At 43.9% G+C, this 24,733-nt stretch overlaps 2 protein-coding genes across 2 annotated transcripts in view; one reads left to right on the top strand and one right to left on the bottom strand.

Annotated features, from left to right (window-relative positions):
* Positions 1-24,733, bottom strand: part of LOC310869848 (histone H1-like) — a gene marked incomplete at both ends in the record, with an annotated part of 720,118 nt that overhangs the window by 79,706 nt on the left and 615,679 nt on the right. The window lies entirely within an intron of this gene.
* Positions 1,948-23,482, top strand: LOC310868854 (putative ATP-dependent RNA helicase DDX5). The gene is made up of 15 exons (XM_083779327.1): positions 1,948-2,286; positions 5,438-5,597; positions 6,866-6,962; positions 7,329-7,462; positions 8,385-8,450; positions 8,533-8,674; positions 9,797-9,957; positions 11,848-12,020; positions 12,131-12,241; positions 12,944-13,005; positions 14,514-14,573; positions 18,874-19,128; positions 20,319-20,555; positions 20,589-22,064; positions 22,161-23,482. The coding sequence occupies exons 1-14, from the start codon at positions 2,237-2,239 to the stop codon at positions 20,990-20,992; spliced, it is 2,112 nt and encodes a 703-aa protein (XP_083635453.1). The 5' UTR covers positions 1,948-2,236; the 3' UTR covers positions 20,993-22,064; positions 22,161-23,482.

Raw genomic sequence — 24,733 nt, 5'->3', positions numbered from 1 at the left:
AGCCCTACAACTGTTGCCAAGATTTAATAGTGGGGTATATAATTATGCGAATAATAGACTACAGTGATACTTGCTATAGCTGCGTGCGACATTTTCCCAAGTGACCAAAAAGGCTTTAACGCTGAGGTTTTGTGTGCACTGCAGGTACAGGATCTAAAAGCATTTCATGAGAACATATTGTCTGACTTGCGGTCCCGGGACAGTACTTACTAAAGCCTTGAAACTCCCTTTAACCCATTCTGGGCGGGAACCCAGGTTATTCATCATGCTAACCCACTCAAAGCCTAAAATCTCAGATATGGCATCACTCTCATGGAAAGCTGTGGCTTATATGCTGGTTTTAAACATATACCATCGGCTTTAGTGATATCAAATCGGAGATTGGAATTCAATGCCTTAATTCTACTTCAAACCCCCAGCAGGTAAAAAGCATATCATGCTCATGCATTTTGATCCCGCATTGTTGATCCTTTTTGATACTGTGTGATCAAAATAAATCTTGTATCTTGATTACAAAAGCTGAATATATTATTATACCATGAATGGAAAGGATTGTAAATAAGGTTTAAAATAAACACTGCGAAAATGTTATTGATTATTATAATATTAATGGTTTACATACTTTGTTTTGTATTTTTGCCATTACTTCATTATACCGTTTACTCTTGTTTTATACTTTGATTCATTTGTATATTAGTATTGTTATTATTATTATCTCTTAGGTTTTGATGCTATTTGTCTTTGTTGATGTTGAAAAAATAATAAATGATAAATGAAGACGTGTGCATATTCCTTTCCATGGTTTTCTACCGTATGCACTAACCAGACAGGTCAGGTTTTGGGTGCGAACGAGACATCAAATGTCTCGTTTGGGTCTCGAGACCAAAGGTTTGGCAACCACTGAACTAGACCACCAATGTGGTGCAACCACTCCTATAGACAGCTATGTGTGTGGCGCTGTGTCCCTGGGTCTGTCCCTGTGTCCGAGCACGATAATAGCGTTTGTTCACCACCACGTGTCACTGTTGCACAGCCTAACACACAGGCACACACAGGCCAGGGAGGAGGGACTTGTACAGTACAGTAGCCTACAGCACAAGTATAGTACAGCACAGCATCACTCACTTCAGACGGGTCTGATTTTTGTATATATAAAATATAATACTATACAAGTAGTTAGTGCAAAATATTTGTAGTATTCTCATTCATTTGTAGTATTCTCACTGAATACTGTCAGACATACTCTGAATATAGAATGTTTTAACATTAAGGACCGTTCACAAAAAGATCAATAAAACATCAATATAAAGCATATAATTAGAATGATTACAGAGCACAGAGCTTTTTTTTTGTAACACAACCTTTAAAATATGCTACACAATATTGTAAAAGTAGCTAAAAGGAAAATATTATTGCTGCTAGTCCATAGTCAACTCATTAATGATGAAGGAATTAATTTCATTTCAACATTTCAAAGGATGACACATCAAATATGTGGTATAGGCTATTTAAAATGAATATATATATATATATGTATATATATATATATATATATATATATATATATATGTATGTATATATATATATATATATATATAACGGTATTTATACATTTCACACTGGGATAAATTCACATTGCAGATTGCAGATCCGATCTAGAGCGGACACGGAAACAGGTGAAGTGTGTATATATACGCAATTTACAGGATATAGTAGGCGGGGCTGGGTCTAGACCGGATCAGAGCACTGAGCTGTAAATAGAAGCCAGACATGTGAAAAGACTGAAAATGTGGTGGAAGGTTTATCATATATAATAATTAATTTATTTTTATTGACCCTATAAAAAAATATATACGGCGTTTCTCATTTTAGTATTAAATTAAATAAATTATTAAATAATGAGTGGAATGATTCTACTTCCGGCGGCTGTGTCGCAAATCGCAATTATCAGAGAAAGAATAATAACAACACACTGAGCATCATCAACTGTAGCGCTTGTACAGTACCGTCCGTACAGTATACGTAACTTGTATTTGATTTAATACTTTGCTTTTGGATGGCAGAAGCTGACTATAGCTATCAATAATGTAACTTTTTTTTATTTTTTTCCGTCTGGGATTCGCGTACGTTAGCAAAAAAAAAACACTCAAGCTAGCAAAGGCCTAGTTAATTTAACACAACCAGCTTATTAAAAAGCAACAAATTTGTTTTCTTTTCCGCACCTGCTTATATTAAAATGAGAGGCTCTTACGGGGACAGAGACAGGGACAGAGGCCGGGACAGAGGGTAAGTATAGAACGTTTTGATTGATTGATTGAAATATTTATTAACAGTTTGTAGAATTTACAGTACATTTTAAGCACAAACTCAATACAAAGACTGTTAACTGTGAGTGGACGACCCAATTAAGCATTACACTTGTTTACAGCAGGGTCCACATTGTTCAATTCATCAAAACATTTAGAGACATACAAACATTTAGAGACATACAAATAGACATTTCTATGTAGCTAAAGAACAGAACAGGAATTCATCATATAGGAAGCAAAAAAGGGAAAAGATACATTATACAGTGAGGGGAAATGGGGGTGGGGGGGGTGGGGGATTCAGATTTTACAGAGGCCAGTTTCGAATTGCAGCCATCCGTAGGTGCCCTTTGAGAGCGGTTTTGAAGGAGTCAATGGATTCACATGTCTTAATGACTGTTGGTAGGGCGTTCCACATTTTGGTGGCATAGGAGCGAAAATAATTTAGTCCCTTATTTGTGCCGAATCTGGGTTGTACATGGTTTGTTGCACTCCCTCTGGTGTTGTGGGTGTGTACTTCGTTTACATTAAGGAAGTATTTAGACAGGTACATGGGTATCTTGGTGGTGTATCGAATCTTGTGGACCAGACCCATTGCAAGATGCTGTACTCTGTCGTCGACCCTAAGCCATCCCAGCCTGTCAAAGTGGGCAGGGGTGAGGTGGGTTCGGGGGGTGAGGCCAAGTAGGAGCCTGACCAGTTTGTTTTGGGAGGTCTGGAGCCTTGTTTTAACCCATTCTGACCGGGCACCCATTTTGGTGTCAGCATCATGTTATGCTTTAGCTATTGAAAAATAGCAGATCTACAAGCTCATATCGCGCCACCGAGTGGCGCGATACGAGCTTGTAGGTCTGCTATTTTTGAAAAATCGAAGAGCGACTGACATTTCTAGAATCTGATCTCAGGTCAGAATGGGTTAATCAGACCAGTGTGTGTCCAGTGGAAAACCTCGTATGAATCTGATCTCTGGTCAGAATGGGTTAAGGGCCTTTGAGGTGCTGTGGTACCAAGAGGTGGATGCATAGTCAAAGAAACCTTGTACGAGGGCTCCTGTTAAGGTCTTCAAGGTGTTTTTGCTGACCAGTGAGGAGATCCTGTAAAGGAATCTTGTTCTTTGATTGACTTTTTTGATTACGTTGGTGGCCATTTTATCACCGGAAAGATTGGCCTCCAGGATGGAACCTAGGTAGGTAATTTCATCTTTTCGTGTGATAATATTGTCACCCACTCTAACCAAGAAGCCATCTGCCTTCCTGAGATTACTATTTGATCCGAAGAGGATGGATTCAGTTTTTCCCAGGTGTAAGGATAGTTTGTTATCAGCGAGGTGCAGATTCTACCGAGTTCAGAGCTGAGGGTCTTTTCAACCTGCAGTTTGTTCCTGTCCGAGACGTTGCATCACACCATGGGCTTAAACCACTGGTTCACAAACTTTTTCATGTCAAGGACCCCCAAATTGACACTAATTAGCCCCACGGACCCCCCATTAGAAAAGATACGCCAGTGACCCCCCCCCCCCCCCCCCCCCCCATAACCAGAACCAGCAACTGCATTTACTTAATCACATGTGACAAATGTGGTTTACAATATGTCGGAGAAACGGGTAAAACAATAGGTACAAGGCTGGGACAACACAGATACAATATTAACAATGGAAAAAAGACAACCACAAGGTTTGTGCAACATTTCATGGCTCATGGCATTGAAGCTCTAAAATGCGCTGGACTTCAACACAATCCCAACTGGACAGTAGGACAAAGACGTTTTAATGAAAAACAGTGGATTAAGAACCTCAACACGGATTTTCCTGGAGGCTTAAACATGCCTAAAATCAGATCTTGAACACAACAAAACCTAAACTCAGGATTAAACTGGAGAAATCTAAAAATGATTGGATCAGACTCCCTTCGGATACATGGCGAATGCATTTAAACCTTGCATTGTGCCTACACATGTTGCGACCTGCAGTCGCAACATGTGTAGGCACAGTGCACTGAAGTTTTTTAATTCCCCCCATAAGAGAAGATCTTTTTTACAGCTCGCAGTGATTCTCAACTTCTCAACCCGTTTAATTTCAATTAAGGGACCCTGCACCCCAGTTTGACATGCATTAGTCTACGTACGGAGCCCCCATTTAATGGCATTTCTATCTCTGGGACCCCACTTTTTTTATTGTAAAATCAATGTTAATTTAAGTTACAGACCCATAAGGGTCCATTTGGTTCCAAACTATCATTTAGCTAGGAACCCCCTGGAACTCCCACTTTGGAACCACTGTGCTAAACAACAACAACAGTCTTTTGTTTTCTTTATGAAGAATTGCGACATATTGAAACGTGCAACTCCAGGGAATGTAATTATGTTCCCATACGATAATTCAGTGGTTCCCAAAGTGGGGTCCGGGGACCCCTAGGGGTCTTTGGGGGTGTTCCAGGGGGTCCCCAGCTAAATGATAGTTAGGAACCAAATGGACCCTTATGGGTGTGTAACTCTGAGAGTGTACAAATGGAACCAAATGGACCTGTTTGGTTCCATTTGTACACTCTCTTGAGTTAAATTAACATTGATTTTACAGTATAAATTGGGGTCTTCTGAGATATAAATGCGATTAAATACCTACCTAACATAAATTCATATCAAACTATCACTGATATCTCTTCAAATGGGGGTCCATGGGCTAATTAGTGTCAATTTGGGGGTCCTTGACATGAAAAGGTTTGGGAACCACTGAGATAATTGTCACAATGTTTATGATTTTCAGACTCCACCATGGCCCGTAGCACTTGCCCTATAGCCTAGCCCCTTAGATAGCATTTTATGTCGACTTAGATAGTACTTTAGACAGACTTATAGCTCGTTACGTAGACAGCACTAGAATTGCATTTTATGTAGTCATAGCACTTTATAGTACACATGTATATTGTATAATATATATTATATATTATATAATATAGTATAGTATGTACAGTTGACATAGATACTCCACTGTTACGTTCTTAGTTCATACATGATTCATGATAACTACTTTTTATATATGTGATGTATGTCATGCTTTTGTTTTTGCTTAAATGTAAGTCGCTCTGGATCAAGAGCGTCTGATAAATAAATTGTATGATGTTGTCGTCACGCAGAAGCCCTCGCTTCGGCTCCAGCAGAGGTGGTGGTCCCGCTGGCAAGAAGTTTGGCAACCCAGGGGAACGTCTACGCAAGAAGAAATGGGACATGGAGTCGCTTCCCAAGTTTGAGAAAAACTTTTATACTGAACACCCAGAGGTGCAGCGCCTGAGCCAGGTGTGTGTGTGTGTGTGTGTGTGTGTGTGTGTGTGTGTGTGTGTGTGACAATGTATTACAATTTACAATATAGGCATTTAGCAGACGCTCTTAATCCAGAGCGACTTACATTAAGCAAGAACAAAAAAGCATGGGAATACATCACATAAAAAGCATTTATCATGAAACATGCGTAAGCTAAGAACGTAACAGTGGAATATCTATATAATGAAACTATACATATATAACTATACTATGCTATACATATGTACTATGACGTGCTATGACTACATACAATGCAATTACAGTGCTGTCTACATAACATGCTATAAGTCTGTATCAAATGCTATCTAAGTCTACAGAAATGCTATCTAAGGGGGTAGGGTAAGTGCTATGGGCCATGATGGAGTCTGAAAAGGTGGGTTTTCAGACTACGGCGGAAGATTGGGAGTGAGGCTGCAGTTCTGACTGCAATGGGAAGTGCATTCCACAGTTTTGGAGCCAGAAGGGAGAAGAGTTTGGAGCGTTGTCCCGGAGTTTTAGTGAGGGTACTTCCAGCTTCCCTGCGTTGGCTGATCTTAGTGTGCGGTATCTGAATAAACTGGTCATACTACAGAATAGTGCATAGTAATTCAGTAGTAATTGCAATAGTACATAATGACAAGTTGAGGAAGAAACATATGGGACTCCACTGTATGTATGTATGTATGTATATGAGCTTTCTAATCCATTCGAGGCCCTTAAACAATCCAACAGAGACCCTAGACAGACACGTCACATTTGACAAAAGAACAAAGGAAGCACCATTCGTCACAACATTGTCACACTCGAGCGCTGCAACCTAACTCTTAACTTATCATTTTGCTGAATTACTAGTAATTCATATTTCCCACATTCACTGTGTGCGTGTGTCTATTATAATAATAATAATAGCTTAAATTTATAAATACCCAAAGCGCTTTACATACACTAGGAACAGACTTTATAAAAAAAAAAAAAAAAAAACCCAAAGCAAAACATAACAGTACAGGGTTAAAAATATAAAAGGATAAACGAGGGAAGGGGGGGACATCCTAACCAGACCTCAGCTGGGGAAAGCTATCCTGAAGAGGTGGGTTTTGAGTGAGGTTTTGAAAGAGCAACTCTGAGATGGTTAGGGAGTTCATTCCAGAGTTTGGGGGCCGAAACATAATTCATGTGTCTCGAGAACAGTCCGTCCGACTGCCTTGTCGTTCCAACGGGCCTGGGGAGATGTTGCAACTTTACTTTGTTGATCTGTTTGTTTTCAGTACGACGTCGAGGAGCTACGCAGGAAGAAGGAAATCACCGTGCGAGGCACCGGCTGCCCCAAACCCACCACTAGCTTCACTCACGCACATTTTCCTCGTAAGTTCAAGACCTTTTTATTGAAAACATTTATTCCATACGAGTCATAACTATTACAAACTATCCAGTCTGGCTAGATTAATTTATTAGAACAACAATAGGAGTGGCAGTGGTTCAGCGGTTGAGTGGTCAGATGGGAACCAGAGTCAGTGTCGAAGTGTCCTTGAGCAAGACTCTGAAGTCTGAACCCCTAATTGTTCCCGATGTGCAGGTTGGTGCCTTGCATGGTTTCCTCCGCCATCGGTGTGTGAATGCCTGGGTGAACCAGGCATGTGATGCACAATCTATGTAAAGCGCTTTGTTGTAAAGCGCTATATTGATGCACCATTTACCATTTTAACATAATAACGTTTCTCCACCCCATAGAATATGTGATGGACGTGTTGACGCAGCAGAAGTTCAAGGAACCCACAGCCATCCAGGCTCAAGGTTTCCCCCTGGCTCTCAGTGGGAGAGACATGGTCGGCATCGCTCAGACCGGCTCTGGGAAAACCTTATCTGTGAGAAACATTTCCTTGTTATAATGAATACTGGAAAGCAAGGGCTTTTTAACTCGTTTAAAGGTATATTCAGTGATTTCACTAAAAAAACCTTAGGTTTCGTTTTTGGCTGTGGGACCCAGCCTTTCGTCCAATCAGGATAGAGAGTAAAAAACGAAACCTACGGTTTTTTGACCCCCAGGGGTTAACTGGGGACAGGGAGGAACTCCTTATATGGCCAGCACACTATAGTAGGGAGGATTATCACAACAAAACAAAAAAAAAGTGATATTTGAATTAAGTGAAATCACTGAATATACCTTTAAAACAAATTCTTCTAAATCTTCCAGTTTTCAGAAATAAATATTTTCACGCACTGTAGATCTGCTATTTTTCAATAGCTGAATTATAACACCAAAAGGGGTTCCCGCCCAAAATGGGTTTAATGTAGTTAACAGTTAATTTAGTATTTCCCTCCCTCTCTGAAATTATCTTGTATACAGATTTATTTGATTGTATAGTAGTCGATCTCTATGCTCTGTAAAATTAAGAAAGAATAACATGACACAGAGACGGTGACCGCTTAATTAAGTTAATTTAGGACCTTCTAGCAGTTAATTTCGTTTTATTAAACACATTTCTTCCATGTAGCCCATGTTTTGTAATGGTATGCTATTATTCCCGTGGATATACAGAGTGAATTTAACAATGATAAATTAATATGATAATACCTTTTAAATAATCACCAACATGAATTATGTTTGTTATTTACAGCTAGGTAGAGTAGTGGGGCGAGATGGAAAAGGGGCGACCGTACCTGTTACCTTGGAAACAACGTTTTGTTACAATTGATGCAATCCCGTAAAATTGTTGAAGGTTAGTTAAAAAAAAAGGTTGCCGTAAATTCTGCATGTATTAAATATTGTATCCTTGTGTTCCTCAGTATCTCCTACCTGCCATTGTGCACATAAACCACCAGCCCTACTTAGAAAGAGGAGACGGGCCCATCGTAAGTAAACCAGATTCACACAAAATGCCTTTATTAATGAATATTGCATCTGGACTTTTAGTTGTAATTCATTCTTCTGCAGTGCTTGGTCCTGGCCCCCACCAGAGAGCTGGCCCAGCAGGTACAGCAGGTGGCCGGTGATTATGGAAAGTCGTCACGTATTAAAAGCACCTGTGTATATGGGGGCGCTCCTAAGGGCCCACAGATCCGTGACCTGGAGAGAGGTGAGGAATACTCCTCTCTTTGTGGCATACTATTTTATTTTTATGTATTTTGTATTTTTTTCCTCCTGATTTTTCAACCCATTTTTCCTTTTACCCCTGTGTCAATTATCTAATGTGATCCTGGGCTCTACACACCCTCCGCTAACCTAGTCCCCATATATGGGGGACAAGGGGAGAGCAACGGTCTTGAACTCATGCTTCCTTCATGCCTGAGTGTCCAAGTTGCTCCTTTTACACCTGACAGGGGGGGAGTTTCCCTGGTTGGACGTAGCGCGTGGAAGGAACACGTTATTCCAACCAGTTCCTTTCCCCTCCATCAGGCGCCCCGGCTGGCCAGGGGGAGGCAGTTTTTAGAGACCAGGATTACTGCATGTTTTTTGTGGCATACTATTTTAGATGTACTTGTTTTGATGTTTGTGACACCCATGTTCAATTTCTTTGGACAGGACAGGAACCCCGTTTGGGGTTTTTACTTTTCAAGAACCTGGTTTCTGTGTGGAGTTTGCATGTTCCTTGTCCCCCTAGGCTAGGTACCCTCACAAAAAACATGCAGTAATCCTGGTCTCTAAACTGCCTCCCCCTGGCCAGCCGGGGCGCCTGATGGAGGGGAAAGGAACTGGTTGGAATAACGTATTCCTTCCACGCGCTACGTCCAACCAGGGAAACTCCCCCCTGTCAGGTGTAAAATGAGCAACTCGGAAACTCAGGCATGAAGGAAGCATGAGTTCAAGTCCGTTGCTCTCCCCTTGTCCCCCATATATGGGGACTAGGTTGGTGGAGGGTGTGTAGAGCCCAGGATCACATTAGATAATTGACACAAGGGTGAAAAATGGCTTACAAAATCGTGGGATAAATAAGAAAAAAAAATAACCTGGTTTCTTGTCATGTTGCTCTGTACAATATAGTAAACACCATTTTTCTAACTTTTGAATCAATATTTGAAGTTGTTCAGGAAACCTTAGGAAGCGTTTTTAGAAGTTAGGAGTTGATGCAGTGTAAATGGCCACTCAAGCACCAGTTTGTTTATTTCTTCCTTTTTACGTGTATGAGAGTATATAAAGTAAATATATAAGTATATAAAGAGGATGGAGTGCAGATTACGGCCCTCGCCTTCTCTCCTAGGCATTGAGGTCTGCATTGCCACCCCAGGGCGTCTGATTGACTTCCTGGAGGCCGGGAAGATAAACCTGCGACGCTGCACCTATTTGGTCCTGGACGAGGCTGACCGCATGCTGGACATGGGCTTTGAACCGCAGATCCGCAAGATTGTTGAGCAGATCAGGGTAAACCATTCACCCATTTAGGCCTGACTTCAAAACTTTCTAAAATCTTCTAAATCCTCCAGTTTCTGAAATAAATATTTTCACGATTTTTCAAAAATAGCAGACCTACAAGCTCGGTGGCGCGCTATGAGCTTGTAGATCTGCTATTTTTCAAAAGCTAAATTATAACAAAATGTTTTAAACACCAAAAGGGGTTCCCACCCAAAATGGGTTAACCCATTTAGGCCTGACATCGAAATTTCTAAATTCTGACAGTTTTCTGAAAGATGTTTCTGTATCAGTGGTGCTCAATATTTCATGTCAAGAACCCCAAAAATGATATGTATTTGGCCACCGACTCCCATTTGAAAATATGTTGTTCCAGGAATCCCTCAGAAGCAAAGATTTGAGTTAAAAACGTTGGATCTGAAAGAATATATATTCAAAGATGTGTGCCATTACTGCCATATTTTCACAACTTTTAAAAAACAGCAGACCTACAAGCTTGTACCGCCACTCTGTGGAAAAATCTTGAAAATGTGATGCAAATCTTTGAATATATATTCTTTCAGAGCGAACATTTTTAACTCATATCTTTGCTTCTGGGGGGGTCCCTGGAACAACATATTTTCAGATGGGGGTCAGCGGCCAATTACATATCATTTTTGGGGTCCTTGACATGAAATATTGAGCACCACTGATAAAAAGAAAACATAGATATTTCAGAAAACAACCCATTTAGGCCTAAGGCCGATTCTAAAAACGCCTTCTAAAGCCTGACCTAAGTTTTCTGAAAAACTTCAAATATGTGTATAGCAGCATCAATTTTTTAAATATTTTGAATACTGTACATACTGTACAGAACCCAAAAATGGGTTCCCAGCCTGAGGGGGTAACACCAAAAGGGGTTCCCGCCCAGAATGGGTTAAAGGATTTATAAGATATATTTTTTTAATTTCGACGTCAGGCCTAAATGGGTTTTAAAATTAATCGATGCTGCAGGACTTGGATCTTATTGTGGTTCTTCACACAGCCTGACAGACAGACCCTGATGTGGAGTGGTCTAACTGTCTGTCTGTCTGCCTGTCTCTCTCTCAGCCTGACAGACAGACCCTGATGTGGAGTGGTCTAACTGTCTGTCTGCCTGTCTCTCTCTCAGCCTGACAGACAGACCCTGATGTGGAGTGGTCTAACTGTCTGTCTGTCTGCCTGTCTCTCTCTCAGCCTGACAGACAGACCCTGATGTGGAGTGGTCTAACTGTCTGTCTGCCTGTCTCTCTCTCAGCCTGACAGACAGACCCTGATGTGGAGTGGTCTAACTGTCTGTCTGTATGCCTGTCTCTCTCTCAGCCTGACAGACAGACCCTGATGTGGAGTGGTCTAACTGTCTGTCTGCCTGTCTCTCTCTCAGCCTGACAGACAGACCCTGATGTGGAGTGGTCTAACTGTCTGTCTGTCTGCCTGTCTCTCTCTCAGCCTGACAGACAGACCCTGATGTGGAGTGGTCTAACTGTCTGTCTGTCTGCCTGTCTCTCTCTCAGCCTGACAGACAGACCCTGATGTGGAGTGGTCTAACTGTCTGTCTGTCTGCCTGTCTCTCTCTCAGCCTGACAGACAGACCCTGATGTGGAGTGGTCTAACTGTCTGTCTGCCTGTCTCTCTCTCAGCCTGACAGACAGACCCTGATGTGGAGTGGTCTAACTGTCTGTCTGCCTGTCTCTCTCTCAGCCTGACAGACAGACCCTGATGTGGAGTGGTCTAACTGTCTGTCTGCCTGTCTCTCTCTCAGCCTGACAGACAGACCCTGATGTGGAGTGGTCTAACTGTCTGTCTGCCTGTCTCTCTCTCAGCCTGACAGACAGACCCTGATGTGGAGTGGTCTAACTGTCTGTCTGCCTGTCTCTCTCTCAGCCTGACAGACAGACCCTGATGTGGAGTGCCACCTGGCCTAAAGATGTCCGCCAGTTGGCCGAGGACTTCCTGAGGGACTACGTTCAGATCAACGTGGGCGCTCTGGAGCTCAGCGCCAACCACAACATCCTGCAGATCGTCGACGTGTGCATGGAGAACGAGAAGGAAAACAAGTAGGTGATGATAACCCATTCTGACCTGAGATCAGATTCTAAAACACAAAGCCCAAAACTATCTCTCTCTCTCTCCTCAGTGTTAACTCGGTGTCTCTGTCTCTCTCCAGACTGCTCCAGCTGATGGAGGAGATCATGTCAGAGAAGGAGAACAAGACCATTATCTTTGCAGAGACCAAGAAACGCTGTGACGACCTGACGCGCAGGATGAGGCGAGACGGGTAGGTAACGCCACGACCGCTGCTCACACACCGAGACCGCTGTTCACTTCATTAAGCAATGTGACACGAGAGGGTGTTCTTTTCCGTCAACAATGCATTTAATTTAATTTAATTTAATTTAATTTAATTTAATTTAATTTAATTTAATTTAATTTAATTTAATTTAATTTAATTTAATTTAATTTAATTTAATTTAATTTAATTTAATTGAACGGGGCATTGGAGTGTTGTGCTAATATCCTCTCTTCATAATGCAAATAGTATCCCAAGCGGCGACACTTTACTACTTATTTCTATGGAAATAAGTGAATTAGCACAAAATCCCAACCCCCATTGAGGGCTTAGCAAAGCAAAGCAAAGTTACCATGTTTACCCAGGGTAACTGGACTAAGCTCAAGAACTTGTTTACAGCCAGGCCCTGCTCATAGAACATTTCATGGTATAGGGGTTCAATGCCTTGTCCAAGGGCACTTCAGCGGTGGTAATTTTAACGTGCCGGTCCGGGGATACAAACTAGCGACCTTCCGATATCAAGACCACTCCGCAAACCATTCGGCCACCGCTGCCTTATATTAGGGGAAATGGCCAATAATGCACTTTTGCACAAAAGTGCATTATATATATTATTTAGTCGGAACAATAATTCAGATCTAAGTCACAGTGCTACTCGGCCAGCTGACAGGTCACCCGTTTCCCTCACAGGTGGCCGGCGATGTGCATTCACGGAGACAAGAGCCAGCCTGAGAGAGACTGGGTGTTGACAGGTTGGTAAAACAGAGAGACTGGGTGTTGACAGGTTGGTAAAACAGAGAGACTGGGTGTTGACAGGTTGGTAAAACATTCACGGAGACAAGAGCCAGCCTGAGAGAGACTGGGTGTTGACAGGTTGGTAAAACAGAGAGACTGGGTGTTGACAGGTTGGTAAAACATTCACGGAGACAAGAGCCAGCCTGAGAGAGACTGGGTGTTGACAGGTTGGTAAAACATTCACGGAGACAAGAGCCAGCCTGAGAGAGACTGGGTGTTGACAGGTTGGTAAAACAGTGAGACTGGGTGTTGACAGGTTGGTAAAACATTCACAGAGACAAGAGCCAGCCTGAGAGAGACTGGGTGTTGACAGGTTGGTAAAACATTCACAGAGACAAGAGCCAGCCTGAGAGAGACTGGGTGTCGACAGGTTGATAAAACATTCACAGAGACAAGAGCCAGCCTGAGAGAGACTGGGTGTCGACAGGTTGATAAAACATTCACAGAGACAAGAGCCAGCCTGAGAGAGACTGGGTGTTGACAGGTTGATAAAACATTCACGGAGACAAGAGCCAGCCTGAGAGAGACTGGGTGTTGACAGGTTGGTAAAACAGAGAGACTGGGTGTTGACAGGTTGGTAAAACAGAGAGACTGGGTGTTGACAGGTTGGTAAAACAGAGAGACTGGGTGTTGACAGGTTGGTAAAACAGAGAGACTGAGTGTTGACAGGTTGGTAAAACAGAGAGACTGGGTGTTGACAGGTTGGTAAAACAGAGAGACTGGGTGTTGACAGGTTGGTAAAACAGAGAGACTGAGTGTTGACAGGTTGGTAAAACAGAGAGACTGGGTGTTGACAGGTTGGTAAAACAGAGAGACTGGGTGTTGACAGGTTGGTAAAACAGAGAGACTGGGTGTTGACAGGTTGGTAAAACAGAGAGACTGAGTGTTGACAGGTTGGTAAAACAGAGAGACTGGGTGTTGACAGGTTGGTAAAACAGAGAGACTGGGTGTTGACAGGTTGGTAAAACAGAGAGACTGGGTGTTGACAGGTTGGTAAAACAGAGAGACTGGGTGTTGACAGGTTGGTAAAACAGAGAGACTGGGTGTTGACAGGTTGGTAAAACAGAGAGACTGGGTGTTGACAGGTTGGTAAAACAGAGAGACTGAGTGTTGACAGGTTGGTAAAACAGAGAGACTGGGTGTTGACAGGTTGGTAAAACATTCACGGAGACAAGAGCCAGCCTGAGAGAGACTGGGTGTTGACAGGTTGGTAAAACAAAGATATGGAGGTTTGTCCTCTTGGATGATTACACTTAAAGTACCTTCACAGACACGTTTTGACTGCTTTTGGTATATTTGCTGATATAAATTTGCTTGGAAATGAGGCAATAGAGCTCACACACCTCTCTGTTATCTCATAGAGCTCACACGCCTCTCTGTTCTCATAGATCTCACACATCTCTCTGTTATTTCATGTTAAATGAGGAATAGATCTCACACACCTCTCCGTTATCTCCTCTCCCAGAGTTCCGTAGTGGAAAAGCGCCGATCCTCATTGCTACCGATGTGGCCTCACGTGGTTTGGGTATGTCACATGTGCTCAAATGCCATGCATAGCTGATTAACACACACACACACACACACACACACACACACACACACACACACACACACACACACACTCACATTCACACACACATATTTGTTTGGTAATATACCGTATAAGGTAGATCACTATCCTTATTGCATGATGTAGTACATTAGGTTTGTAATCAATATTGTCAGCAACCATGCACATATTTAGCTTTCCTTTCGTTGTGCAAAGTGTGGCTTCTCTTAACCCATTCTGGGCGGGAACCCATTTTGGTGTTTTACCCACTCAGATCTGGAACCCATATTTGGGTTCTGTACAGTATGTACAGTATTTAAAAATGTAAACATTTTGATTCTGCTATATAAATATTTGAAGTTTTTCAGAAACCTTAGGTCAGGATGTAGAGGCGTTTTTAGAATCGGCCTCAGGCCTATTAACAAAGAACATACAAAGAACAACAATACTGATTGTAAATGAGAAGTATTATATAACATGACACAGGTCTCAAAGTTTTAGGTCATTTTTATCCTACTCGAAAGAAACATAATATATATAAATTGTGTGACAATGAGAATGACATGGATTTGGTGAATGGTGGTTTGATTTGCTCTGAGAGGTGTGAGGGGTTGGTGATGTAAGCCCCTTACAAGATGACATATCAACTATTTAACCTAATTCTGTGTTCATTTGTTTTTCTTTTGATTTTATTATTTTTGTTGTTTTGTTTTTGTTTCCAAGTCTCTCTTCCGGCAACCTAGAAGCACGCTGTGGCCCTCGGGAGCCTGCAGCCGGACCTAGGCATGACTAATGAGAAAACCTGAGACGGCCTGATTAATCAATCCCAGACACTGGCCTCATCTCTGCTGAAAACCCAGACCAGTTAATCAATCCCAGACACTGGCCTCATCTCTGCTGAAAACCCAGACCAGTTAATCAATCCCAGACACTGGCCTCATCTCTGCTGAAAACCCAGACCAGTTAATCAATCCCAGACACTGGCCTCATCTCTGCTGAAAACCCAGACCAGTGCCCTCAAACAAACCTCTCCCCCTTCCAGACTCTGACCCCCGCTGCCTGGGTCGTCAAGGCCAGGGGGAGGGAGACGGGTGCTACTGGGATACCAAATTTGACCCCGGGTGGGGGGCTTAAGTCACTTAAGAGGGCGAAGAGGGGGGTATGGACAGGGGGGGCGGGGGGCTCCCCGACGCCAAGCCGACAGCCTGTTACAGTAACTGTTACAGTAACGCACCACAACCACAACAGTAACAAAGACACTCCTGTAAAGCAGTTAATTTCATCCAGAGACTGTATGGACACCTTTTTTCCAATATCGATGGCTGTATGCTAATCGATTAAAGAAACCCAACAAAGCCTAAGCCTTTTTCAGGAGTTCTCTCATCATTCCCCAGCTAGCGCAGTTCATACTATATCAAGACCCCTCCCTCCTTCCCCCTCCCTCCCCTCCCCAGAAATTGGACCACGGATGGACTCCTGTTCACGATAGCCTTATTCCAGCTTCCACAAAGCTGAGAGATTCTAGTGGTGCGTTAGGAGAAGACGCAGCGGCCAGGAAGTGGGGCAAAGGAAAGCACCCAGAGCTGTGGCGGCATGGACGGCTATGCTGGACGCTCCCCTCTGAACTGCCCCCTGCCTGCAGCCCCCCCCCCCCCCCCCCCCCCGATGCCCCCCCCCCCCCCCCGAGGCCTCTCCGTCTGTGGACGTCATGTCTGGTCCTGGCTGGTCCCTGGTCCCTCTGTGGACGTCATGTCTGGTCCTGGCTGGCAGGAGTCCTGGCCTGGAGGAGCCACCTCTCACTGCCCCTCTGTCTCTGTCTTCAGACCCACTCTCTGTCTCTGTCCTCTGTCTCTGTCCTCAGACCCACTCTCTCCCCATTTTCTCTTCTTGTTCACTCTCTCTTTTCTTTTGATCTGTTTTCTCCTTTTTTATTTATCTGCAAGTCCCCCCCCTTTCCTTTCCTTCCTACCACCTCCCTTCCTGAAGTCCTCTTTCTCTTCTATCAACCCCCCACCACCCCCCCCTTCTGACCCCTGTTTTACCTGCTGTGACCTCTACCCCGCCTCCACAGTGTGTCCTGCTTCCATCTCCCTTCCCCGACACACTTTGACACCTTTTCTTTCTTTGTGTGTGTCGTACACAAAACTACCAACCCCAGGGCTCTTCTGAGAAGAACCTGTAAATAGATCCTAGTCGTCATCGCTCGACAAGGTCCCCCCCTATCTCGTTCACACAAGTTGAGTTCCCTAGCACTCTGTGTTGGGTTAAAAAACAGCTACCAACAAACAACTCTTGTTTTTTTCTGCTCCAGTGTCTGTTTCTTGTTACTACACACTAATCCCTGGGCTCATGGATATCTCTGTCAAATTCTGGATATGTCCCGGGAGGCATTTGTCTCCACCTGCTGCAAAATCCCAACAACCACCCCTGGCACCGATAACAGTTAGAAACGACCTTTTATGTCCGTGTTAGAAACGCTAGAGTTGAGACTTATTTGCTATGAAAAGCCACCAAAGGGAATTTGTACTCATCGCCACCCCAAAACTAACAATAACCCCCAAAAAACAAGGCCAATTGTTCCCATAGCTGAAGAAGGCTTGGAGACGAGAAGAGATACGTATGTAACAAAGACAGCCCAGCCTGTGTTCTGGCCCGGACCTTTCCAGCGATGGGAGGTTCTGAACACAGCCCAGCCTGTGTTCTGGCCAGGACCTTTCCAGCGATGGGAGGTTCTGAACACAGCCCAGCCTGTGTTCTGGCCAGGACCTTTCCAGCGATGGGAGGTTCTGAACACAGCCCAGCCTGTGTTCTGGCCCGGACCATTCCAGCGATGGGAGGGATGTGGTTCTGAACACAGCCCAGCCTGTGTTCTGGCCAGGACCTTTCCAGCGATGGGAGGTTCTGAACACAGCCCAGCCTGTGTTCTGGCCCGGACCATTCCAGCGATGGGAGGGATGTGGTTCTGAACACAGCCCAGCCTGTGTTCTGGCCCGGACCTTTCCAGCGATGGGAGGTTCTGAACACAGCCCAGCCTGTGTTCTGGCCAGGACCTTTCCAGCGATGGGAGGGATGTGGAGGAGTAGGCGAGGTGGGAGTAAGGACCTGTTTTTGGTGTCCTCCTACCCTTGCAGACCTCCCAGGAAAGGTGAGGGGGAGGAGGGTGGGTTGGTGTCCTCCTACCCTTGCAGACCTCCCAGGAAAGGTGAGGGGGAGGAGGGTGGGTTGGTGTCCTCCTACCCTTGCAGACCTCCCAGGAAAGGTGAGGGGGAGGAGGGTGGGTTAACCTTTTAAGACGGGGTAAGTACATCAAACCCCCTGCCCCACCCTCGTTCTTCCATCCAACCGCATTTAGACAAAAGACCCCTCCCCCACCCTTTATTTCCCAATCAACAGTGTTTTCAGAGCCCTTTTCTACTGCAATAAGAAACAGACTTAGACAAATAGATGTTTATTTTATTAATAACTTCAAGAGCGTCATTTTAATCAACTGTCAACTTTTTTTTTGATAGCTGCACATTTTAAAAGAATGATTCGTCGGTTCACTTGGTCTTCAAAAAGTGTTTGTCCCATACATACAATTTAGTTGAAAGTCTTATGAAACCTGAATTGGTATATTACATTTATATGACATGCTGTAGTTGCTGCACTTGCTGAGTATTTGTTCCAACTTAGGCTTTGCAAAATAGAATGCTCTGTAAGCGACACAAACTTTAGCTGAAGTCTAAACAGGTAAGTGACTATAGACTGACACCACAGCGCGTATTCAGGGCGGACTCACCACCCCCAGGTGAAGTTGTGATTTGCTCTCGTTCACTGCAATGCAATTTGCGGCATTTCCAAAACAATATTGCGCAGAGTATAGCGATTATCAAACATATTTGCAATGCCATACGTTGAAAGATCTGTTGCCCGTGGACAAAGGCACGCTACCTCCGCAAGTTAGATATTATCGGCATAGATGTTTGTCCGTATGTGATTAAGGATTGGAAAAAGTCGCATTGGCAGCCATAGAAATTTCTGCCCAGGGTAAAAAACCGGATGTGACGTTTTTTGGGCGTTCCTGTCTCATGTGGTGTCAGTGTATGGGTGTCTCGGCAAGTAGACTAAAAGAAATCCCCAAATTCCCAAAGCAAGCATGACCATAATATCATTAAATGTACTGCATCAGTCAGGTTCACTTTCTAATTTACGTTTCTTTTTTTCCCCCTCCTATATAAAATAACCCGCCACCCCCTTGTTCACCCCCGAACCCAAACGTCCTCCGTTCAACCACCAGACGTGGAGGACGTGAAGTTTGTCATCAACTACGACTACCCCAACTCCTCGGAGGACTACATCCACCGCATCGGCCGCACGGCCCGCAGCACCAACAAGGGCACGGCCTACACCTTCTTCACCCCGGGGAACCTCCGGCAGGCCCGGGAACTGGTCCGGGTTCTGGAGGAGGCCCGGCAGGCCATCAACCCCAAACTGCTGCAGCTGGTGGACAGCGGCGGGCGGGGGGGAGGCGGAGGAGGAGGAGGAGGAGGAGGTGAGAAGCAGTGTTGGGTTTCTTTTGTTTTGTTTTAGTCATAGTCTTTGGAATAAAACTTAATTTATAGGTTTAGTCATATTTTAGTCACCTGGTGTTTTAGTGTTAGTCTAGTTTTAGTCGACTGAATCTACAGTTGATTTAGTCGACTAAAACTAGACTACCGGTAATTAATTGATTAACCCATTTTAGGCGGGAACCCCTTTTGGTGTTAGCATTACATTATGCTTTAGCGAAGAACGACTGACATAGAAACATAGTTTTTTCAGGAAACTGGCATTTTCTTTTTGTTTTAAGATAGATTTTTTTTTGCGGCTTACGCCTTTTATTGATTTTTTGAAGGGACAGACAGTAGGCTGACAGGAAACGGGAGAGAGATGGGGGGATGACATGCAGTAAAGGCCGTGTCGGGTCCGGGAGTCGAACCCGCGGCACACTGCGACTGGATCACCAGTCCGGTGCCCAGACCGTTACGCTACGGCCTGGGCCGAAACTGTCATTTTCAAATAGGCATTTTTAGAATCTGATCTCAGGTCAGAATGGGTTAATCGGTAGCATAATAGGAATTGGCCGTATCGGAATGGTCTCAAAATAATACAGATTATTTAAATCGGTTTTCAACAGCAAAATAAATCTACATTTAATGTGTGTACTCAATCTCATTCAGTAGTCATTCAGTTGTGCAAACAGACAATTGGAAAAGTATTATGCCATTTATTGATTGATTGAATACTTTATTAACAGGCTTTGGGCCAATAAGCCCCTATAGGGCCTAGACTTGTTGTTCCCATTGTGGTCCTCTGTATAATATCAGAATCGGTATCGGCAGATATGACCCTGCAAATAATCGGTCATAATTTCATAATCGTGCACCCCTAATTTAACCCATTCTGACCGGGCACCCATTTTGGTGTTGGCATCATGTTATGCTTTAGCTATTGAAAAATAGCAGATCTACAAGCTCATATCGCGCCACCGAGTGGCGCGATACGAGCTTGTAGGTCTGCTATTTTTGAAAAATCGAAGAGCGACTGACATTTTTAGAATCTGATCTCAGGTCAGAATGGGTTCATCAGACCAGTGTGTGTCCGGCGGAAACCTCGTATGAATCTGATCTCAGGTCAGAATGGGTTAAATATAATAATCATGTCATTTCAGAGTCTCTGTGGTGTCTTTGTCCTGTGTTTCAGGGGGCCGTCCTCGGTTCCGCGGCAACAACAACAACAACAACAACAACTCCTCCTCCAACAACCCCAACCTGATGTACCAGGACGAGTGTGAGCGACGCATGCGCTCGGTGGGTGGCGGCGGCGGCGGTGGCAGCAGTGGCGGCGGCGGTGGCGCTAGCAGCAAGGACACCCGCGGGGGGGGAAGCAGCGGCGGCGGCAGCAGCAGCAACTTCACTCGAGACGGGCGGGACGGCGGCCGTGGCAGCGGAGGAGGAGGAGGAGGAGGAGGAGGAGGAGGAGGAGGAGGAGGAGGAGGAAGCAGCCGGGATGGCGAACGCTCCTCGTCCTCCTACAGAGACCGCGGTAGCAGGGACGGCGGAGGAGGAGGAGGAGGAGGGCGTGGCTACGCCTCTAGCTCCTCCTACGGCCAGTACCAGAACGGCGGCAGCGGCGGCGGTGGTCAGTACAGCAGCTCTAGAGGAGGAGGAGGAGGAGGAGGAGGAGGCGCTGCTGGGTCGGGCAGCAGCGCTGGGGCACAGAGTGCTCCCCCAGCGCCCACGTCTGGCCCACAGCCCCTCATGGCCCAGCAGTTTAAACCCACCCAGCCCATGATGGGCCTCATGGGACACTCGCCGTTTCTGTTCGCTCCTCCCCCTGCTCCCTCTTCTTCTTCTTCTTCGTCGGCCAGGAAGTAATGTAGCCCACGTGCACACACTAACACGCACACGCACACACACACACACACGCACACACTAGGGCATTAACATAATAATCAAATAGTCGACTAGCAAAACACTATTCGACACTGTTAATTGACATCCGATTATTCGCTAATATTAATTATATGATTTTTTTATGATTTTTATGATTTTTTTTCCTTTTTTCTACAGCAGACATGCAGGCATGCAGCTGTCAGCTCGGTTGTTTTGTTGGTAATTCGCCAACTTCAGTACTAATCCATTCCTGGCTGATTGTTTTCATATCATATACAAGCCTACTGCATGTAGCCTACGTGGGTTTTGCCGTCCGCGGATCGGCGGTGGCACTATAGCAGCTGTGGCACTAGCAGCATTCAAGACAGTTTTTCTTTGGGAAAAGCATAATGCGATATGCCTCATAGGCTCATACGCTCAATGGGGACAACTACAGTGTGTAAATACTTTTACTATTGGTGAGTTTAAGTTACTGTAGTTTGTTCAACAAGTTAGATTGGAGACGTCTCGTCGTGTCGTCGGGTACAGTAAAGTATAGCAGGAGTTTCTCCTCACTCTGCCCAATATTATCCAGTTTGGTGACAGTCAAACTACAGTAGCTCTTGCAGTGATTTCATGTTTCTTCATGCTTATCCAACAAAAAAACAAGCCGCACGATCATAGTTATAATAGTCGCGATGAAGTTAAGTAGTTGATCATCTTCATAGCCTGGCAGCCTTGAGCCTGCTAGCTAGCAAACTAGTATGTAATCATAACCTCCTCCTAGCTTGTAGCTCCTTCTAAAAACCAAAGGAACTGTGGTTGTAACTTGTTGTTGAACATTTAGGGTTGTATGAAAAACATCGCATGGTTCATTCCTCCTCCTCCTCCCCGCTCCAGTCTCCACTCTCCAAACATTGTGAGCAACATGCTATGCTGCTCCGTAGAACGGTCTTGCGCATCAAAAATAGCAGATTTACAAGCTCACAACGCGTCCATACGTGAGTCATTGTGGACTTGCAACTTTGACTTGAAACAGCTGAGCTAATTTCGGCCAATCAGCGCGGCATTCAGCGTACTCTAGTAAGAGAGTGGCGACATTCGCGTTGACTCCCACTGTAACAATGGAATGCGGAAGTGCTCATTCTATCTCAATGGGATAGTTCCATAGGTACGGGTACCCGCTTTGCTGTGAGATCAAAGTGTGTCGCCACTCTCTTAGTGCTATTCCACTCGGCCTGCATTCACCGGCTCTGTTTTGCTTCACTCGCTGGCTGTTTCAGAACACGATGTTTTAATGCTTGATTGGATGGAATAAATACCGCCGACTAATCGACTATATATCGATTTTGATGGTATTCGAGTCGACTATCAAAAATCACGTTTGGTTAATGCCCTAGCACACACACACACACACACACACACACACACACAAATATACCGATGTTTGTGAAAATGAATGGAAAACGTTTGATATGTACCCAATGTTATGTAAGGATTTGGCTTGGGAACTTAGGTCCTTCTAAGTTTTGTACCTATTTACTGATGAGCTAAATAGGAACTTAGTCACAGGTGGTCCCTGGACCACACACACACACACACACACCATGTACCTTCTGTTACAACATTATGGGCGCGCTAACATTAGCACTTTGAAGTTTGAACTTACTTGCCTCAATAATTGGTCGAGTGGGGATTTGTTGTCATTTCATTTTCCTCATCAGCATAAAGTATTCTGTTGAGAGTAACATTAGGACAAAATACCCACATTGTGTAAAATGTGAAACAGTGAGTTCTTATAGCTTCTGTTTAGTTTGTGGATGTTTCTCAGATGCTGTTAAAAGCTAAAATGGACCCTTCGCTTGTCACAAGTTACTGACCTCATACGCAAGTGGGAAATAAAGTCCCCACCCTTGTTTATGTTACAAACCTTTCTCGTTTTGTATTTGTTAAGCTTCTCTGTTGATGTAAAGCTGCTAATAGTGAGTTTCAAAGTATCTGATTTTGCCTTTAGGTGTAACAAAGGTAGGTGCTTCAGTTACTTTATCTTGTGTGTTCTTTACTGTAGCTGTATCTGTTGTAGGTTTTGTACATAACTTTATTTTTCATGGTATTTGTAAAGCACTAGGCCCACAGGGGAGTAGTTTTAGAGTACAATTGTCTTATCTACGGACTATAACCTCCTGTTGCTGTCGATTGACATTTAAAGGTTCACTTCTTTAAAGCGCACCTCGAGTTTAGTTTGCTACAATTTATATTTTTATTTGAGGAATAACTGACTTGTCAAAGTTGTCACCCCCATGCATGTAATGCTTCCAAGTCGTCTTAGCAGTTTTTGTTGTATTCCCCAAATCTGCTGAGCTCATCTGATGTCAGTTAATCACTGGTGTGATTTGCTTCTGTGATAAGCTGTGTATAGCTTACTAAACACTATGTTCATGTTTTTACTGTCCTTGTTCTCTTTTTCAGGTTTCAATAAAGCTGTAAAGTTTACCATTGAGTCTTTTTCTTTTTACATTATGTCCTAGTGATCTGTGTCATCATTCAACCTAGGATTTCTAATTATTATTATATTATTATGTCTACAGAACAAGAAGGCAGTGTTATCTTACTATTAATACACTTCTGGCGCATAACAATGTTAGACCTATAGCCGTCTTTACAAACAAATGTAAGGTAATCATTATGTTCTGCATGCACAGGGTCACAGTGCAGGGTTCTGTAATGGATTAAAGACAAGACTGGGGACATTAATGCATGATTTGCTGTTGAAATGTGTGAAAATCACATAAATCGTTTCTTTCCCGTCAGTCACTCTCATCCCCATACATGTTAAGTCAGTCACTCATTATCCCCATACATGGGAATGCCCCCATTATAATTGGCTAGAAACATTAGTGGGACGGGCCTATGTAAGCGACTGCGGCAACCACAATTTGCGACCTTTCTAGTTAGAATTAGCCTACATAGATTTGCTATTTTCAAAGGCTTTTGAAATGGGTTCATAGGAGTACAAGTATATTATTACTGTTTGTTATTTTCAATTGGCATATAGCACTGACAAAGGTAAAACTTGCCAAGTCTCAAGTCTAAGGAGTTTTACTTCTAGTTTCTATACGGTGAGCGAGTCTTTTCCTGTCAAAGTTCCCCTTATGTTTTTGAGACCACCGCTACCGTAGTCAAGTTTGGGGGAAAAGGACGAAGAAAGGCGCAACAGTTTTCTCAGTGCTTCAGTGTTATTTTCAGTTTAAATTTTATTCATTTTTCATGAACAAACAAAAACAGACAAACAAATGGACACCACAGAGTATGTTGCCAAACATCTTATGAATTATAGAATAAAATAAAATAAAAATGCTGTTGGGAGATTTCACACAGACAGTATATTTCTGGAAAAGACAAGTATACACATGCACACAAAGTGGGAATAGTATTGGACAATAAAGTACAACAACAGAGAGATTTGATCTTGTTTCTTTCTTTCAGACATTCAGTTTCATTTATACTCTAGTAGGCCTACCTACAGAGACGGATTTACCTTGCTGAGGGCCCCCGGGCTGGACCAGATTTGAGGGCCCCCCTTGGGGCGCGCAGCGTAGCCCAGCTGCCCCGGATATCGCGATTCATTTCTTGGGCTATTTTCAATTTTGTTTTCATTTTGGGGTACCCAGGCCCAATGTTCCCTCTAAAAACATTCGGTCTGAGCAAACACTCAAACCTCCTGAGCAGACAACAGACATCAGC

The sequence above is a fragment of the Protomyctophum parallelum genome (genome assembly GCF_964188405.1).
Source record: "Protomyctophum parallelum genome assembly, chromosome: 13".
NCBI lineage: Eukaryota > Metazoa > Chordata > Actinopteri > Myctophiformes > Myctophidae > Protomyctophum > Protomyctophum parallelum.
This window is presented reverse-complemented; position numbering and strand designations above follow the sequence as displayed.

What these genes read in the sequence shown, in the direction of transcription:
- LOC310868854 (XM_083779327.1), top strand. Translation starts at nt 2,237, where the DNA reads ATGAGAGGCTCTTACGGGGACAGAGACAGGGACAGAGGCCGGGACAGA. An exon ending in AAAGAGGAGACGGGCCCATC is followed by an intron (nt 8,451 to 8,532) that starts GTAAGTAAACCA and finishes ATTCTTCTGCAG; the next exon opens with TGCTTGGTCCTGGCCCCCAC. An exon ending in AGATTGTTGAGCAGATCAGG is followed by an intron (nt 9,958 to 11,847) that starts GTAAACCATTCA and finishes TCTCTCTCTCAG; the next exon opens with CCTGACAGACAGACCCTGAT.